General features: G+C 44.6%; 1 protein-coding gene across 5 annotated transcripts in view; it reads right to left on the bottom strand.

The window, feature by feature from the left end:
• rock2a (rho-associated, coiled-coil containing protein kinase 2a) overlaps window positions 1–19,875 on the bottom strand; it is a 318,731-nt gene that overhangs the window by 127,458 nt on the left and 171,398 nt on the right. For all 5 annotated transcript variants that reach the window (XM_038800251.1, XM_038800250.1, XM_038800253.1 and 2 more), the window contains exon 8: window positions 3,074–3,165. In XM_038800251.1, the coding sequence (XP_038656179.1) occupies window positions 3,074–3,165 (92 nt within the window). The remainder of the gene's footprint in view (window positions 1–3,073; window positions 3,166–19,875) is intronic.

Here is a 19,875-nt window from a genome sequence, read left to right as displayed (position 1 = left end):
ATTAGTGGATTTCCCTGCACAAAAGCTGCACTGTGCCTCAGGGTAGACACCGTCAGCCAGCACCTGAAGTCTGTTTAAAATAACTCTGGCAAAGGCTTTCCCTATCGTGCTGAGCAGGGAGATTCCACGGAAATTGTTGCAGTCACCGCGGTCACCCTTGTTCTTGTAGAACATGATGATGTTGGCATCAACCATGTCCTGTGGTACTACTCCCTCATCCCAGCACTGGCAAAGCAGTTCATGGAGTTTTGAGGGAATAGCTGGCTTGGCACATGTAGTTATTTCCGGGGTAATGCTGCCCTTTCCAGGTGCCTTTCTGCTGGCTAGAGGGTTGATGGAGTTGCTGAGCTCCAGTTGTGTTGCATGTTTGTCTAGCTTGTTCATAACTAGCAGAGGCTGAATAGCATTAAGGGCAGCATCAGTGACAATATTTCCCTGTAGTACAGTTCTAGACAGTGCTCCACCCAACGGTTCATTTGTTTGCTTTGGTCAGTGATTGTTTCCCCTGATTTAGACTTTCATTTTAATAATCTTCATTGTCACAAGTAGGCTTACAATGAAGTTACTGTGAAAAACCCCAAATCGCCACATTCCGGCGCCTGTTTGGGTACAGAGAGAGAATTCAGAATGTCCAAAAATCACTTAATAGCACGTCTTTCGGGACTTGTGGGAGGAAACTGGAGCACCTGGAGGAAACCCATGACACGGGGAGAACGTGCAGACTCCACACAGACAGCGACCCAAGCCGGGAATCTGACCTGGGATCCTGGATCAGTGAAGTAACACTGCTATCCACTGTGCTACCATGCTGAGCAGGGTGGTTGTCTTGATGGTTGGCCCAAAAGCTATCTTGATGGCGTTGTACTTTTCTTTGATGTTTCCAGTGTCAGAGGCCAGCTGAATATGACTGCGTAAATATTGCCAGTAGTTATTTGCATAGTACCTCGCTTTTCTTTGCGTGATGCTTCTGGCAGCTAAAGATATTTTCTCGCTGAGGTTGCCTGCCTTACAGCAGTGAGGCCTGGACAATGCCAATCAAGAATGGCACCTCAATGTATTCCATCCTCAGTGTCTCCAACGAGGTGGCAGGACCGCATCTCCAACACAAAGGTCCTCGAGGTAGCTAACATCCCCAGCACGTACACGATACTGAGCCAGTGGCACTCGAGATGGCTTAGCCATCCGAGTCGCATGTAGGATGGCAGGATCCCCAAGGACATATTGTGCAGTATGCTCGCCACCGGCACCAGATCCACACACCACGCATCTTTTCACTTCAAAGACGTCTGCAATCGTGACATGAAGTCCTGTGACATGGACCACAAGTGTTGAGAGCAAGTTGCCAGCGATCGTCAGAGCTGGTGGACAGCAGTGAAGGATGGAGTGAAAACAGACAAAGAGGAGAGATGCGGAAGCTAGCATAACAAGACATGATACAACACTGCAAAGAGAGAGCCAGACGCTGCCAAGCCAATCAGTGACCCATTGACACGCACCCATTGTCTCTGGAGACAGGAGGCCAAGAAGGAATATTTTATGGTGGAGCAGTCTCAAGGGGCCAAGTGGCCTACTCCTGCTTCTAATTCAAATGTTCATATGTATGACTGCGTTTGGGAATAAAACATCTAATGGGAGTGGTTTCTGTTGAAAGATTTCAGTATAAAAGAAAGCATCTGCAAAGAATGAATTTGAATTTTTAAAATTTCAGGTCATGTTTCCCTCCATGTATAATCACTGAGAATATCGCCATAAGGATTGTACTGGTGAGGCTTCATGGGAAACAATGGAAACTGGATTTGAAGTTGGAACCTTCACTGCTTACTGTGGATCTGTTCTAGGATTCATGGGCTAATCGCTCTTTGTAGATATTTAAAGGGTACTTATGCCAGTTAAATATTTTCTTTTAAGATTAGTTAGAATTCTTTTGACACTAACATGTCTTTCTATAATAACAAATGCACTTTGGAGAAGAATAAATTCAGTGAACAACCTCCTTTCACACTGCAATTCCCATTATGCTAAAATAGTACATCCCTCTCGACCTCCCTTCCTCATTAAGTAAATAAATTATGGTTTCTAAAGTTACCCCTCAATTTCCACATGTCTGAACCACTGTCATATTTAGTCCAAATAAGGCTCAAAGTAAAGCAAACTGCTTTTATCGTAACCAAGTACCTCTCAATTGAGCAAGACCATCTGCAGCAGTTTTGAGATTACTTTCAGCCAGAAATTCATCCTTCATGTTGCACTGTAAACAGTCAAACTCAGATGTGTCAACACTGCAACAAACAGAACCTAATTCAAACTATAAGTTCTCTACGTAAACTGACAATGGAAAAAAAAACAAAATCTTCCTCATTTCCCGAATAAATGTCAGCCAACTTATTCTCCAGAGAGGTAAGAGGAGAGTGTGTGAGAGGAGAGTGTGTGAGAGAGAGAGTGCAAGAGAGAGAGAGTGTGTGTCAGAGAGAGAGTGTGAGAGAGAGAGAGAGAGAGAGAGAGAGAGAGAGAGAGAGAGAGAGTGAGTGAGTGAGTGAGTGAATGAGCGAGCGAGTTTAACCTATCATCAGGTCACAGAATTGCGGGAAAATAAAATTCATGTCTGGTCCTTCAAAACAAGATCCATAAACTATGGGGATTTCAGACGTATTTCCAGATGTCCACAAAAAACCTGAGATTTCATCTCATCAAATTTCTATACATTTCTGTATCTGTTATTTTACTAGCATGTTACTTCTGTCACTGTTCAAAAATAAAAATGTTCGCTGCAACATTACTGTACTCTTTTGGATGCTAGATGCTGCCATTCAAAAAGGAGAAGAGACTGTCCGTGAGCATCTCCCACATTTACAAGGAACTCCAGAATAGAAGATTTTGAAAATCGCTGCGTTGTGATAATGTTAAACAAGTTGTTACTTTAGCTTATGATGGATTACCCTGCCTACATACACACAATTTTTACTAACGCTTTAAAAAGAGGAAAATAGTTATTTATGCAACCCAAATTTGATTATATTGCCAATCATATTCTCCACATTAACCATATCATAAACTGGATCAATAAGGCACTCACCATCACGAATGGTGTCCCACGTCCACTGATCGTTTTTGAAGAAAGGGTGACGTTTGATTTCTTCCACTCCATTTCTCCCCAACCGCACCTCCCTGAACATTGAAATAAATTGGAGCAATAAGATATATCAATACAATTTAAGTTGTTCTTGCCACTCAAAAAAAAATCTTCATTGATTAATGCTTTGCATTGTTTTTTAGTCCGTGCTAAATGCTTCTACATTTTGGTTAAGTATCAACATGGATGTCATGCCGCATTCTGCCACGTGTGGAGCAGACTCATTTAAACACTGAAAACCTTATTGGGGGAGGGGGATATCAGAACACAGCCAATAAAACAGCTACCAGAATTTCAGATGGTGCCAAACTATCAGAATGTCTTGGATTACCTTCAATTGCTACTAAGATACTTAAATTGAGAATTTGCGCAGATGATCAAAGCACCAATCTTAAATAACTAGCAATAAAATATCCTTTACAAGAAAAAATAAATATATTGCACTGCATTTTAAAATGTAAAATTGCAGGAAAATCAGCTGGAATTTATTCAGTCCCATGAGATTAAAACCTGAATTGCCAACTTGTAAATGTAACGTGAGCAGCTGTTTCAAATATTTCCAGTCCTAAATTCAGTATAAACAGGAAACTGCCCGCACGTGGTAAAAGAGCTCCCAAGTGTTTTCTCAAAATCGATCTCCAAATTGCACACGAACTCTAAAATTTATTTCCTCTCTTCAAATGTTAAGAAGTTTTTTGCTCTTTCACACTATTTCAGAATTTGACATTTGCAAATTAACTATTTAACAACAGCAAGTTATCTATTTACCATTGTATAAATGCTATTTCTAACGTTGTTAATTTCCAATTGTATATAACGAACAGCAATACAGAACCTGCTTAACATACTGCAAAATACATTTTTGTTAACTCAAAAAGGTTTATTTTCCCTTAATGCATATCACAGTAGCAGGAGCAATTGTTCCCAAAGCACTACTTTCACTGTAAGCTCAGAAAGCAGATAACCTGGTCATTAGGGAACGTACATTACTGTCTCAATGATGATGTTCTAGTTTAATACCTGCAGGTGAAAACGTAAATATGAAATCATTCAACAATAATTAGTGACAGAATTCCCAATGAAGTTTCCTCTTCCCCTACAGTGCCCTCACCTCTAGCCAGGCTCAGACTTGCTGACTCATAACAAGTCAGGGATAAAACTCGGTACATATGGTTCGGGAGTATAGAACGTAGTGGTAAATTCTAAATCACAATGAAGTTAGCTGCCTTTTTGTAACGTTAGTGCGAACAGTCCAGAACAGGGCATCTCACAACATGCCCAGTTAAATATTCTTCTGCATCCTCAAACTATTTTTGCCCGGAGTTGCTGCAAATAAAAGCCATTAACAGAACATCTGGGACCTTGGTCAATGATAAGAGCAATGCCATATCGCCTTAGCCAACAAGAATTAAGGATTGAAAAACAGACTTAAAAGAAAGTTGAATTTAATGTCAAATCAGGTGCACAAAAAGAAATAAACAGAAGGAATAAAAATAGAAAACGCTGGGAATACTCAGCAGGTTAAGACAGCATCTTTACAGAGAGATATAGAGTAAAAGTTCAATCAGAACTGGAATATGTCACAGATCTTTTAACAGATTATAAACAAATAGAGAAGCAGGGACGGAGAGAGAAAAAGGGAAGGCCTTTGTTAAGAGTGGAAGGCAAGTGTGACTAAATGGTGAAAGGGTGGTGGAAGTCAAAGGTGAATAGAGATGAGACAAGAAACAAAAAGGTGAGTCGAGAGGAATTAAGTGACAAGGGCACAATCATTACCAAAATGTGGGAGCAGTGGTAACAATTTAATAGTGCTCAACTAATGTCAAGTCCTGAAGGCTGTAAAATGGCATATTGAAAGAGGAGGTGCTGTTTCTTCAGCTTCCATTGCGTTTAATTAGAACATCGTAGGAGACTGAAGACAAGAGAAATCATAATGGGTGCGGAGCAGAGAATTTAAATAAAAGATGACCAGAAACCAGGGTCACATTTGTGGACTGCATGGTGGTGTTCCGCAAAGTGATCACCCAATCTCTGCTCAGTCTCCCAATAGAAGGGACCACACCATTGATAGTGAACAATATATGTCCTAATTTGAAACAGAGGAAAGCCAGAAAAAAAATGTTTCTGATTAAAATTTTACATTTTTAACATCTTCAACAATAGTTTGTGGCAAGTCACAATTCTCTTTCTTGCAACAAGTTGCGGACCAATTTGCAAATTAACAGTGAGTGCATCATCCACACACAATTTATCTACAACTTCTGGGCCAACGTAAGCGCATAGGCAAACATCTTCAGCAAAGAGTAATTTTGCATTATTCCTCCCATAACGAGCAGCATTTTGTTTTCAGAAACAAAGTTGCATTTCCATATTATTGGAAACACAGCAGACTCTAAACTTTTTCTCTCATTTCCTCCCCATAGAAATTATATACAAACTTGTATTTGCAAAATAAATAGTGTGACTAGTACTAAACCTCTGAAACGCATTTCACAAATCTACATGGTTGGGGAGGAAGGAACGGGACACAGTGAGAATACTCCCAACTGGCACAATGTGAATTGCACCGAGGTGCATTATATAGAGTGTCAAATAAACCCATGTAATTGGCGTATCTTTAATGCTTATTTAGACTTACAACAGCTTTTATATCTCGTTATCGGCGATGCATCGCCATCCCATCAAGGAGTGAGTAGATCAAGCTGGTGTCTTCAAGAGAAAATTATGCTTCTTTGAATGGTTATCTAATTGTGCACAAGCTACAATTTGTCCCTTTACTGCATCATTCAAATAAACCAGAAAAAAGTGCTTGCAGATTTGAGGATGGGACTGCAGATTTGTTTTGCTACGTCACTTGGCGAACAACTGATTCTCTTTTCCCATAATTTGCATTTACAAATGGATGAATCTTCAGCAACTGAAATCAATTTAATGTTTTAGCACTCCCAAAAATAACCTAATGCACATTTTTAAACCTTTAGCATTCTTTTTGTTACAAAAAGGGTTCTTGTAATTCCTAAATTAAATGGCTTATTGGATTTAAAAGGCTGAGCATAAATTGGATAAGTTTCATAGAAACTGCCTAAATAAAAGTTACGTACATATAATTTACCATATTAAACTAATGGAATCAGGACATATTGAAAAGTGGTCACCATAGTCATATAGGCATTGGAATTTTATAATAATTTCATCATCTGTATCTGTCCAACATTTATGCTTGCACTTTCAAAACAAATATTCAGGGGTAGCACGGTGGTACAGTGGTTAGCACTCCTGTCTCACGCTGGCGAGGACCTGGGTTCGATCTCGATCCCGGGTAAACGTCCGTGTGGAGTTTGCATATTCTTCCCGTGTCTGTGTGGGTCTCACCCCCACAACCCAAAGATGTGCACGGTAGGGGGATTGACCACTCTAAATTGCCCCTTAATTGGAAAAAATTAACATTTGGGAACTCTAAATTTATTTTAAAAAGAACAAATATTCAGTTAGTACTCCACTACACATATGCAAAAAAAAAGGAACTTTTAAAAAAAAACAATTCATGTTAACTCAACTCAATATTCCAAAGCTGATTTCAATTAAGTTCTGAATCTTGCATCTCATTTCACACAGAGAAATTACATTGAGAAAGTCTCCTTGATGCCACACTCAGTCAAATATTGTGATGTCAAGAGCAGTCACTCTCACCTCGAGTTCAGCTCTTCACGCATGTTTGGACCAAGGTGGTAATGAAGTCAGGAGCCAAGTGGCACTGATTGATACTGGAATGTTGTCAGGGCCCAGAATTTTTGTTTCATCCAGAACCTCCAGTACATCTGATTTCACGTGGAGTGAATCAAACAGGCTGAACACTGGCTTTAGAGATGCTTGGCACAGCAGAGACGGGCCAAGATGGATCATCCACCTAGTACTATTCACTAAGGATACTTGCCTCTATGTAGACTGGCCACATGGCTTCCCCTACATAGCATATATAGCAGTATACTGCAAACCGAGATGTTGCTCACATCTCCTGCAGTATCTGGGAAGGAGTCAAGCATATTCAAGTTCAGAATCACTGTTGGCTTCACAGCCACAGGCAATGTGGTCCTTGCTTTGTTATGGGGTTAAAGGTGCAGCTACAGCAGGTGGTAGGTTTCAGTCACAACCTCATTGGTTAAGTACAGACATTTATCTCATGCATTGGTTGTTAATGAAGTTCAGCTAAGAGGACTGCAACTTAAAACCCTCTCTGGAAATGGCCTTTGTTGAGAGAGTCCTTCTCCCTTTCCTCTCTCATTCAGCAGCTCATCTTGCTTTGCATCACCTTAATTCATTCTGTCAGTCCGACTCAATTTCAAGAGTACAGCCTCCCAGTCCACACATGCCTGAAAATAACTGGTTTCTGCGTCAGCCTTAAACTACCAAGATGTATTTTAGCACCAGCCAGGCAACTTCTTGTAGACCACTAACTTTAGACAACTAGACAAAATCTCCCAAAGTAGCATTGTGTCAACAGCCATAAATGATCCAGTAATTAATCTGTAGGTTAGCCCATGGGATTCAAGGCAAAGCAGCAAATTGGATCCAAAATTGGTTCAGAGGCAGGAAGTCGAAGGGTGCTTTTGTGACTGGAAGGTTATTTTCAATGGGGTTCTACAAGACTGATTACTGGGCCCCTTGCGTGTTGTGATCTCAGTCAATGATTTGGACGAATATATGAGGTATGATTAAAGAGTTTGAAGATGATACAAGATTTGCTGTGTGGTCAGTAATGAAGAGGAAAGCTGCAGCATGCAGGAAGATATCAGTGGACTGGTCAGGTGGGGAGGACAGTGGCAATTCCAGAGAGCTCGATCTGGAGAAGTAGAAGGTAACGCATTTGGGGAAGGATAATAAAGCAAGGGTATAAATAATAAGAGCATGACCATAGATCCCTGAAGGTAGCTGGAGAGGTAGATAAACTGGTCAGGAAGACACAGGGATACTTGTCTTTACTGGCGTTGGCAGAGAATAAATGTTCAAACCATCTAAAACAATGATTAGGCTATAAGTACAGAGGGTATTCTGGTCACCACACTGCAGGAAACATGTAAAAAATGAAATGAAAAATGAAATGAAAAATTGCATGAGAAAAGAAACAGAAGTGATTGATGAGGATGTGCTTGGACTAGAGAATTTTACTTATGAGGAAAGACTGGATGCGCTTGGGTTGCTTTCATCGGAACAAAGGAAGCTGAGATGCGACTTAATTAAAGTGTATAAAATTATTAGGGGTCCAGATAGAGTGTGTGGTGATAGGCCTATGGGCTATATCATAGTTGGATGGTGTGCAACCTCCAATCAACAGGTAGCAGGACAGACACACCATGTGTCCATAACAAGGTCATGTGACCCCGATATAAAGGGAAACAATCCAGCCATCTTCAAAAGATGATTGAGGGGGTAATAAGACATCCACGTGAATGGTCAGTGCATGGTGCCAGTTCCAGAGGAGTAGTTAGGAGTCTCCACGATAATGTGCTGTGTGTCAGGTTGTTATCTTACCACACAAGACTCAATAAAAGATTCTGATTTGGGCAAGTCAAAGTGTTTTGTGGATTCCTTCATGAAGTATAGAGTAGACAGGAAGGCCCCATGGGGGTCATTACCAGGAGCATAGATTTAGGATGAGGTAGGAAGTTTGGAGGGTGTAACTGACAGGAGTTGGTTCAATTTAAATGGCCTTGATTTCTTCTCCCACCACTTGCCCGTGAACATAAATATATTTTTGATTTTTGATTTCCCCGTTTATAAGTGCTGCTGTATTTCATAACTCATGTTTTGGTGTGATGCAATTCTCGATAAATAACCCACAGCAAACTCCAGGTAGGATGAACTAAAAGGATTAATTTATTTGCATAGACTCAAATGTGGATGGAGGGTAGTAACGTGACCTCCTTAGTAAGAGGGAGATACAGAGTAAAGGCCAACGACAAAATAAGGATTATTGTTTCACAAATCTGGATTCAAAGTCCAATGGTACATTCTTTTTTGGGTCAGCATGCTGCAGACTGATGCCAGATTATTCACTTATCCAGTAGAGGTGACTTCCATGATGAATTTGTTCCACGATGAGATGAGCACACAGAGGAGAATTAGTCTTCTATGCAGTGGCACAGAATTTCCAGTAGAGGCAGTATAGATGGAGCCAGGCATTCAACCAAAAACAAAGCTCTGGTTCTGAGCTGTAGCGTGGCTAATGGAAGATGGTAGCTTGAGCATGAGCAAAGCAGTCCCAATAGACAACATGACCTATTCCACTGGGTTGCGGGAGTGCGGGGAGGGGGGGTCAGGTGACTCCCACCTCTACTTTGGGTGGACAAAGAATGTAGATTCCTTAGTCTGGGATTGGTAATGTTTCAATCATTGAAGGTTCAAAAGAGGCTTCAGGGTCCTTTGTCCTATCAGGCGGGTAGTCGCATTGGCTTATGCATAGCCGTAGAAACAACCTTTATACAATTCCCTTAGATTTAATCTCTGTAGTCTCAGGGATCATTAGCATATATTCACAGATAACGATGTAGCAGCTGTTTGTGGTCATGTGACTACAATAACTATTTTTAGGTGTCCTTTATTACAGTCCCCAAGCTGCTAAAAAAGGACTTTGCAAGGGGACTTCTGATGACAACATGTAGGTTCTCGGTTCTTGGCCCTTTTCACCCAGTTTTTGGGGGGACTTTCATGTGAACTTTCTCCTATAAATTTGCAGGTATCAGAGGATGTTGAAATCTCCATTAAATAATACAGAAACAAAAGGAACGAGCCAGCAAGTTTGAGCACGATGTGGAGTTCTGTGGGAGGAAAGACGGCTGAAGCAAGCTCACCGGGTGGGGCTGCGCCCTTTACCATGGATGCACTGGCTGAGGTGAAGGTGGTGAAGTTTGAACGGCAGTCTGCCAAGCATTTTGAGCGGCATGGGAAGGAGATAATGATGGGAACTCTCAAACAGTGGTAGAAGATGCGCTAGCCCCGATAAACGAGGTTTTGGGAAAGACGTCTGAGACAGTCAGGAAGCATGGTAACGTCTTGATGGGGTGGAGGCGGCATTGTCACGGCACAGCGCAAGATCGCCTCGCTGGAACAGAGCTGTGAAAGTTGGAGGACAGTAATAAAGAACTGAGAGCCAAGGTGGAGGACTTGGAGAACAGTTCATGGCAGAATCTTCAGATTGTGGGGCTCCCCGAGGGGCTGGAGGGCCCGAGGCTGACAGGAGTACTTTTCAGGGATGTTTGCAAAGCTGCTGGGGGAGGAGTTGGATAGGGCTCATCAAAGCAAAGGGCGAATGATTCACCAAGAGCTATGATAGTCTGCTTTCACAGCTATCAGACGAAGGAAAGGTCGTGAGATGGGCCAAGCAGAATTGGGACGCGAGGTTGTTTCAGACACGTTCTGCACCTGGTGGATGTGATCCTGGAGAGGGAGCCGGCACGGATGGATGTGGGGTTGTTTGTGGATTTTGTTTTTTGCGCGAGGATGGCAAGAGTGATTGTTGACTATGCAGGGTTCAATAAAAACGGAAAGGTCTCATCATTGGTGATATGGGAGGCATTGAAAGCAATGCTGAGGGGTGAAATTGCTCCGCAAAAAGCACAGGTTGACAAAATGGTAAGAGAGGAGCGTCAGGGGCTGGTGAACAAAATTCTGTTGATGGTAAGTATGCAGAAGATCCCATTCCAGAGCTACTGGCCAGTAGAAAGGAACAGCAGACGCAGTTTGACCTTTTGCCCACAGGGAAAATGGTATGCCAGTTGAGTCGACAAAAGATGCAGTGTAGGAGTACGGGGAGAACGCCAGTCACTTGTTGGTGGGCCCGCTCATACTGCATGCGGCCTCCTGGGAGATTGTTCAGGTTCGGGATGGGTGAGGGGGCTGGTGACTCCGCAAGAGCAAGTGAATAGGCCATTTCAGGAAGGAATAGGGTATTTGAGGAATTTTATAAGCTGTACGGAAGTTGGTGTGGGAGGGGCCCAGCCAACCACGTACACATGTTCTGGTCAGCGATCTTGAAATAGGACTTGGAGCCCCGGGGGTCATGGGGGTATCAGACCTGCCAGAGCTGCAGACCTTCGCCTTGTTGGTTGCTCGAAGGCGGGTTCTCTTGGGGTAGAGGTCAGCTTTTCCGCCCTGTGCCTGGGTGTGTTTGGGGAAGTTGATGAATTTCCTGTACCTTGAGAGGTTAAGTTCACCTTGAGGGAGGCTATTGAGCGGTTTTATAACTTTAAAAGAATTGGACACTGTCAGCTGTTTGGGAGGGTAATGTTTTGAGTATTTTGTATATCGGTTGAAGTGTGAGGGGGAGGGATTGTTTGGTTATTTTTCCTATTTTGTGTTCTCTGTTTTATGTGTGAAATGTTAAAAACCTACAAAAAATATTTTCAAAAGAAAAAGGACTCTGGAAGAAAACTGCCAATAGAGCAGTAACGATCGCTAGTTTAAGACCCCACTCTGGTTCCAGTTTGAAATCTAGCACATGTGTAGGGAAATTTCAAAAGAAAGGAACATCAGATGTAGAAATAATCAACATTTGGTAAAGCTGGATTATGTTTCTAAAAAAGAGATTGTCCCAGAAATTGCAGTTTACATGGGCTTCAATGCCACTGAATTTTCAAGATCACTGTGGATAAATTCTGCAACAGCCACAAAAATCAGAAAAATACCTTTAGAAACATAGAAAATAAAGGAGGAGGAGGCCATTTGGCCCTTCAAGCCTGCTCCACCATTCATTATGACCACAGCTGATCATTTAACTCAATAGCCTAATCCCGTTTCCCCATATCCTTTGATCCCCTTCGCTCCAAGTGCTATAACTTGCTGCTTCTTGAAACCATACAATGTTTTGGACTCAACTACTTCCTGTGGTAATGAATTCCACAGGCTGACCCCTCTCTGGGTGGAAATTTCTCCTCATCTCTGTCCTAAATGGTCTATCCCATATCCTCAGACTGTGACCCCTGGTTCTGGACACACTCACCATCGGGAACATCTTCCCTGCATCAACCCTGTCCAGTCCTTTTGAATTTTATAGGTTTCTATTCAATCCTCCCTCATTCTTCTGAACTCCAGCAAACACAATCCAAAACGATTCAATCTCTCCTCGTACATCAGTACTGCCATCCCAGGAATCAGTCTGGCAAACCTTCGCTGCACTCCCTCTATAGCTAGAACATCCTTCCTCGGATAAGGAAACCAAAACTGCACACACTATTCCAGGTGTGGCCTCACCAAGAGCCTGCATTATTGCAGCAAGGCATCCCTACTCCTGTACTTGAATCCTCTTTCAATGAAGGCCAGCATACCATTTCCCTTCTTTACTGCCTGCTGTACCTGCACGCTGATCTTCAGCGACTGGTCTCATTGCACGTACCCATCTCCTAATTTATGGCCATTCAGATACTAGTCCGCCTTCTTGTTTTTGCTATCAAAGTGGATAACCGCGCATTTATGAATGTTAATTTGACCAGAAACTAATTTCCTACTATATAACATGTAGTTCTGGGTGTGCATGTTTACCTTTCCAAATATGGTTATATCTTTACCTGGATTGATTTTTAGCTGAATAAAAACGAACCCCTTTGTGTTTTAAACTCAAGATAGCCAGCCCACTGAGTTTCTTTGCAATCAACACATAAATGGTTAAGCACAGAGCGGCACGGTGGCGCAGTGGTTAGCACTTCTGAGTCACCCCGCCGAGGACCCGGGTTTGATCCCGGCCCCATGTCACTGTCTGTGTGGAGTTGTGCAGGATAGGTGGATTGGCCATGCTAAATTGCCCCTTAAAGTAAAAAAAGGACCTTCATTTTTTTTTTAAGTTCATAGAAAAACCCTGATCAATGAAAGTGCCGCTGGGCTAGTAATCCAGAGACTAAGGTAATGTTCTGGGGATCCAGGTGCGAATCCCACCTCTACAGGTGGCAGAAGTTAAATTCAGTAAAAAAATCTGAAATTGAAGGTCCAATGATGACCATGAAAACATTGTTGATTGTTGTAAAAACCTATCTGGTTTACTAATGTCCATTTGGGAACGAAACCTGCCATCCTTACCTGATCTGGCCTGCATGTGACTTGCTTTCAGCAGCAGCAGAATTGCACTTAACCATAACCGTTATTCTATTGCCTGGCATATCCCAACTCTACCATTACCACCAAGGCAGGGGTTCAACCCTGATTCAATGAAGAGTGCAGGAGGGCATGTCAGAAGCTGCACCAGGAATACCAAGAGAGGAGGTGTCAAAATGGTGAAGCTACAACACAGGGCTACTTATGTGCCAGTCTGCAAAAGAAACACTTAATAGACAGAGCAAGGTGATTCCACAATCAACGGATCAGCACGGTATCATAGTGGTTAGCACTGTGGCTTCACAGTACCAGGGTCCCAGGTTTGATTCCCGGCTTGGGTCACTGTCTGTGCGGAGTCTGCACATTCTCCCAGTGTCTGCGCGTGTTTCCTCCGGGTGCTCCGGTTTCCTCCCACAAGTCCCGAAATAAGTGCTGCAAGGTGAATTGGACATTCTGAATTCTCCCTCTGTGTACCCTAACAGGCGCTGGAATGTGGCAACCAGGGGCTTTTCACAGTAACTTCACTGCAGTGTAAATGTAAGCCTACTTGTGACAATAAAGATTATTGAAAAAAAATTTTTTTAAATTAAAATCAGATCTAAGCTCGGCCACATTCAATGAAGGTGGTGGACAATTAAACAACTCATTGAAGCACCTTATGGGTGAGAAGCTGCGGAAGGTGGTGGAAGGTAATAAAGGGCTAATGACCAAAGTAGAGGACCTAGAGACCAAGTCACCAAGGCAGAATGCGAGGATCGTGGGATTGCCTGAGGGGTGGAAGGCTGGAGGTTGGCGAAGCACTTTGCGGAGATGATCGCTAAGTTAATGGGGAGGAGGACCCCTCCCTTTACGAGGTGCACGGGTCCATTGGTCACTCCGGCCGAAGCCAAAGGGTAATGAACCACCGAGGGCAGTGATAGTCTGCTTCCACAGCAACCAGGTGAAGGACGTCCTGAGATGGGCGAAGCAACATCGAGGGATGAGTGGGAAGGAGTTAGTATTCAAATATACCAAGATTTCACAATTGAGCTGGTGGGCAGGCTCGGGTAACGGTGTCGCATATAGCAACGTGAACTTTGGAGTGGTCTATCCGGCAAAGCCGAGGGTGACTCACAACTCAAAGGACTTTTATTTTGAGACAGCGGCGCGTTCGTTAAGGCTGAAGGACTTTGATGTTAACCGTGATGCTTTTCCTTTTTTTTGATGTATCACCCTTCTCGTTTTTCTTGTTATTTGAGAGTTGTCGTTTATTCTTGGCGTGGTCGTTGGGAAGGGAAGGTTTGGGGGTTAGTAGGGATTGGCTGGGATTTTATAGGTTTTTTTCATGCTGGGTTTGCAGGATTATTGGAAGATTTGAGCGTAGGGCAATTGGGTGTTGGTTTTGTTTCTGTGTGGGGGTTGGGCCTCCGGCAACCGGAGGTTGACCATTGAACGGGAGCAAGGTGTGGAGGGGCCACAGTCGTTGCATCCTGTACGGACAGGTTCCGATGGGCCTGAGAGGTCCGAATGATGGGAAATGGGGATGATACAGGGCAAGATGTTAGAGAGGAAGTTTATTTGGGGGGGGGGGGGGTTGTAGCAATGGGGTGGGGCAGGGAGTTGACTGTGTCAAGGGTTAGGGTTCGGTTCTGTCTCATGGCCGGGGCTTGGAGAGCGGGGTATGGCAGATAGGGGGAGCAGGAGATGTGGTTAGGGTGGTGACGTGGAACATGTGAGGGCTGGGAGGACTGGTGAAAAGAGCAAGAGTTTTCCCGCACTTTAAGAGTTTGTACGCCGATGTGGTGCTATTGCAGGAGACCCATCTGAGGGTGAAGGGCCAGATGAGGCGGAGGAAGGGCTGGGTGAGTCAGGAACCTCACTCGGGCTTCGACAGCAGGGCCGGGGGGGGGGGGGGGGGGGGGGGGGGGGGGGGGGGGGGGGGGGGGGGGGGGGGGGGGGGGGGGCGTGATTCTGGTGATCAAAAGGTTGCGGTTCCAAATTGAGATGGTGATGGCGGATCGGGGTGGTGGGGGTAGGAGGAGGAGGAAAGTGGGATTGGAGGAGCCAGTGGGGTGGAAGATGTGCAGGCAACAACAGGAGAGATGCAGATAGACAAGGCGCCAGAGCCGGATAGTTTTCCTGTGGAATTTAATAAGAAGTTCAAAGATAGGTTGGCACCATTGTTGGTAGAAATGGTCAGGGAGGCATTGCCAGAAAAAATGGGTCAGGCATCCATTTTGTTGTTGCTTAAAAAGAAAAGGATCCAGTGGAGTGTGGGTCATATAGACCCATATCTCTGTTCACTGTGTTGGCATTGAGGTTGGAGGACTGCCTTCTGAAGGTGATTGGGGAGGATCAAATGGGGTTCGTTAAGGGTAGGCAGCTGCGGCGGCTGCTGAATGTGGCTCTTTCTCCAGCAGAAGGAATGGAATTGGAAGTGGTGATGGCGTTGGATGTGGAGAAGGTGTTTGATCGGGTGGGAAACAGATCGGCTATCTGTTTGCACTGTTGGAGAAGTTTTGGGATTTCGGCCGAAGTTTGTGGCATGGGTGAAATTGTGGTACAAAGATCCAATGGCGTGTATGCAAACGAATGATATGAATTCAGTGTACTTTCTGCTGCAGCGGGGAACGAGGCAGAAGTGCCCCATATTCCTCCCCACTTTCTGTTCAGACCAGAGCTCTTCGATGAGGGATATAATGGGTCTGCTTCAGAGATTTGGGGTGTTTTCAGGATACACGTTGAATTTGGGGGAAATCGAGTATTTTGTGGTGTCTCCCCAGGGGTGGGGGTTGCCGTTTTGGGCGGCAACAACCCATTTCAGGTATTCGGGGGTGCAGGACGCTCGGGATTGGGCGAGGCTTCGTAAGCTGAACTTGGTTGTACGGGTGAAAGCAGATTTATTGGGGTGGGGCAGTCTTCCCCTGTCGCTGGCAGGTCGGGTGCAGGCAGTTATGAACATTTTTCCGTGGTTTCCATTCGTATTTCAGTTCCTGCCGGTCTTTCTGCTGAAGGTGTTTTCTAAGGGGGTGGACAGGTTGGTTTCATAGAAACATAGAAAATAGGTGCAGGATTAGACCATTCGGCCCTTTGAGCCTGCACCACCATTAAATATGATCACAGCTGATCATGCAAATTCAGTATCCCACATACGCTTTCTCTACATGCCCCTTGATCCTTTTAACCGCAAGGGCCACATCCAGCTCCCTCTTAAATATAGCCAACGAACTGGCTCCAACAGCTTTCTGTGATAGAAGGCTCTCTGAGAGAAGAAGTTGCTCCTCATCTGATGCCTGATTGTAACCCTTAGTTCTGGACGTCCTCGGCATCGGGAACATTCTTCCCACATCTAGCCTCTCCGATTCCATCAGGACTTTATATGTTTCTATGAGGTCTCCTCTCATTCTTCTAAACTCCAGTGAGCACAAGCCCAGTCAATCCCGTCTTTCTTCATATGTCAGTCCCACCATCCTGGGAATTAGTCCGGTGAACCTTCGCTGGACACCCTCAATAGCAAGAATGTCCTAGGAGACCAAAACGCCACCCAATACTCAAAGGTGTGACCTCATCAAGGCCCTGTATAACTGCAGCAAGACATCCCTACTCCTATACCCAAATCCATTTCTCTATGAAGGCCAGCATGCCATTAGCTTTCCTCACCGCCTGCTGTACCTGCATGCCAACCTTCAGCGACTGTTCCACCATGACACCGAGGTCTCGTTGCACTTCTCCTTTTCCTAAACTGCCACCATTCAGATAATTATCTGCCTTCCTGTTATTGCCACCAAAGTGGATAATCTCACATATGCCCACATTATATTGCATTTGCCAGTACTTGCCCATTCAGTCAGCCTGTCAAAGTCACCCTGCAGCCTCTTTGAATCCTCCTCACAGCACACACTCAATTCCTCATTTGTTTGGGCAGGGAAGGTGGCCAGGATAAGGAGGGCAACACTTCATTGATGCCAACAGTTGGCGATGGTTGGACCTTCCGAAATTGTATTATTACTGGGCGGCGAACACCGAGAAGATGCAGGGCTGGAGTTGAGAGATGGAGGCTTTATGGATGAGGAGTGTAGCCACCTGGGGTGGCCACTGACCAACACAAGATGGAAGATTACAAAGAATGCAGGGAAAATGGACATGTTGCAAAAGCAAGCAGCTTGCAAAAGCACTTGTGTATTCTGACTGCTGCAGAAACCAGACAGCACTGTGAAAGAAAACAAGTTAGCATACTAATGAGGCGATACCGGGCGATTCCCAGGTACAATGGAAACAAGTAAAGTCAAATCGATACATTGAATAGAAGGCCAGACTTCTCGGCGCCAAGAGAAGTCCAAAACAATAAGTCCCAAGAACCGGCCAGAGCTCGAAGAGCAGCCCCGTTTTTGGGGAAATTCAAATCACTCGATTGGGAAGAGACCCAATCGATTGCGAGTGTATAGAGGGTCCCCACCCAGGTGGGCGCGAGACCCTGGGAGAGGTATAAGACAGAGACCCCGACCCCAGCTCTCTCTCACTGCCAGCCTCTCCTTGACCAACTCTCTCAGCCGGCCCTCCCAACAAGAACACCTTTGTAGCAGCTCTCGAACTTGACCACGGAGAGGAGAGGTCTGGCCAACAGCAGCCGCCATCACGTAAGTGTCATACAACGCACGCTATGAGAGTAGATACTCCTGACCCCCTTTAGTCCATAACTACTGGAAGCCTGCGGACCCAGTGCAGAGCAAGAGACCATTGATCCCTGATCCGGCAGTCCTCTTATCCAGATAAGTATTTGGTCTATTAGTGGTAGGATTAGCCTAGTCTTGTAGTTTTATATGCATGATTAGTAGATAACTGTATTATAATAAACGTGTCTTGTTTGAACTTACTAACTGGTGTGTGGAGTTATTGGTTTGAACTTGAAACTTGTGGCGGTATCTTAACGATACCTGGCGACTCTAGAGCTAAGGAACGAAACAGAGCCAAATTGAGTGTAAAGCACACTCACCCAGAATGAGTGGAGGCAATTTCTTTCAGGGCGTCAGGGTTGCAGGAGCTGGCAACAGCACCACTTCAGTTTGCCCCAGGGAAATATTCGGGAAGTCCTATGGTGGTAGCCACTTTGAGGATTTGGAGACAATTTCAACAGTACTTCAGGTTGGGAGCGTGTTCAAGGCTGATGCTTATCCGGGGGAATCATAGATTTGAGCCGGGGAGATTGGGTGCGAGATTCCAGGGAAAGGAAGAGAAAGGGGTGGAGGAGATGAAAGATGTGTTTTTGGTGGGGCAGTTTGCGAGTATGGAGGAGTTGAGGGAGACATTTGGGTTACCACATGAGGAGGGTTTTTGGTATATGCATGTATGGGACTTTGCTGGAAAGGTTTTTCTGACCTTTTTGATAGCGGCAGCCTCCTTGTTGTTGAAGGAGATACTGTTGGCAACGGGGTTGGAAGGTCGGGTCGTCTCGGCGATATACGGAAGGATTTTGGTGGCAGATAAGGTGTGTATAAAAGGGGGTTATGGCTAAGTGGAGGGAGGAGTTAATAATAATAATCTTTATTGTCACAAGTAGACTTACATTAACACTGCGATGAAGTTATTGTGAAAAGCCCCTAGTCGCTACATTCCGGCGCCTTTTCGGGTACACAGAGGGAGAATTCAGAATGTCCAAATTATCTAACAGCACGTCTTTTGGGACATGTGGGAGTCAGACACAGGGAAAACCTGCAGACTCCGCGGGATGGCGCTCGAGGAAGGACTGTCAGATGAGGTGCTGCAGTGGGTGAATGCCCCAACTTTGTGTGCGAGGCTGGGGTTGATACAGTTGAAGGCAGTACACAGGGCACATGTGATGAAGTCAAGGATGAGCTGGCTGTTTGAGGGGATGGAGGACACTTGTGAATGAAATGGGAGGGGCTTAGCTAATCATGTGCACATGTTCTGGTCCTGCCCAAAGTTGAAGAAATTTTCGGAGTTGTTTTTCAGCACCATGTCGATGATCCTACATGAGGATTTGGAGTTGCGTCCTCTGGGGATCACATTCGGGGTGTCGTACCTACCGGAGTTGCGGACAGGAGCGGGGGCAGACATTTTAGCCTTCACCTCATTGATCACTTGCAGGCGGGTTGTGTTAGGGTGGAGGTCAGTTTCTCCACCCTGTGCCTCGGTGTGGCTGGAGGATTTAATGGAGTTCTTACACCTTACGAAGACAAAATTTATCTGAAGAGGATTCCATAAGAGATGGGGTTTGTTTATTTTTCATTTCGGGGAGTTAAATCGGTCAACTGTTTGGGGGGGGGGCTGTTGGTGCAGAGTTTATTGTACATGGGGTGTTCTGTTTTTGTCTTGTCTTGTATCATGTTAAAATGCTAAAATTTGAATTAAAATACTTTTCAAAGAATAAACAACTCACTGGAGGAGGAGGCTCCACAAATATCCCATCCTCAATTATGGAGCATATCAGTGCAAAAAGATACTGGAATCTTCAGCCAGAAGTGCCAAGTAGATCATCTATCTCAGCCTCCTCTGGCGGTCCCCAGCATCACAGATGTCAATTTTCAGCCAATTCAATTCAATCCACTTGATATCGAGTAACAGCTGAAGGCACCGAATATTGCAATGGCTGTGATGCCTGACAATATTCCGACAACAGTACTGAAGACGTGCTTCAGAACTCCATAAGCCTAGCCAATATGTCCCAG

This window comes from Scyliorhinus canicula, chromosome 6 (assembly GCF_902713615.1).
Source record: "Scyliorhinus canicula chromosome 6, sScyCan1.1, whole genome shotgun sequence".
In the NCBI taxonomy this organism is placed as follows: domain Eukaryota; kingdom Metazoa; phylum Chordata; class Chondrichthyes; order Carcharhiniformes; family Scyliorhinidae; genus Scyliorhinus; species Scyliorhinus canicula.
This window is presented reverse-complemented; position numbering and strand designations above follow the sequence as displayed.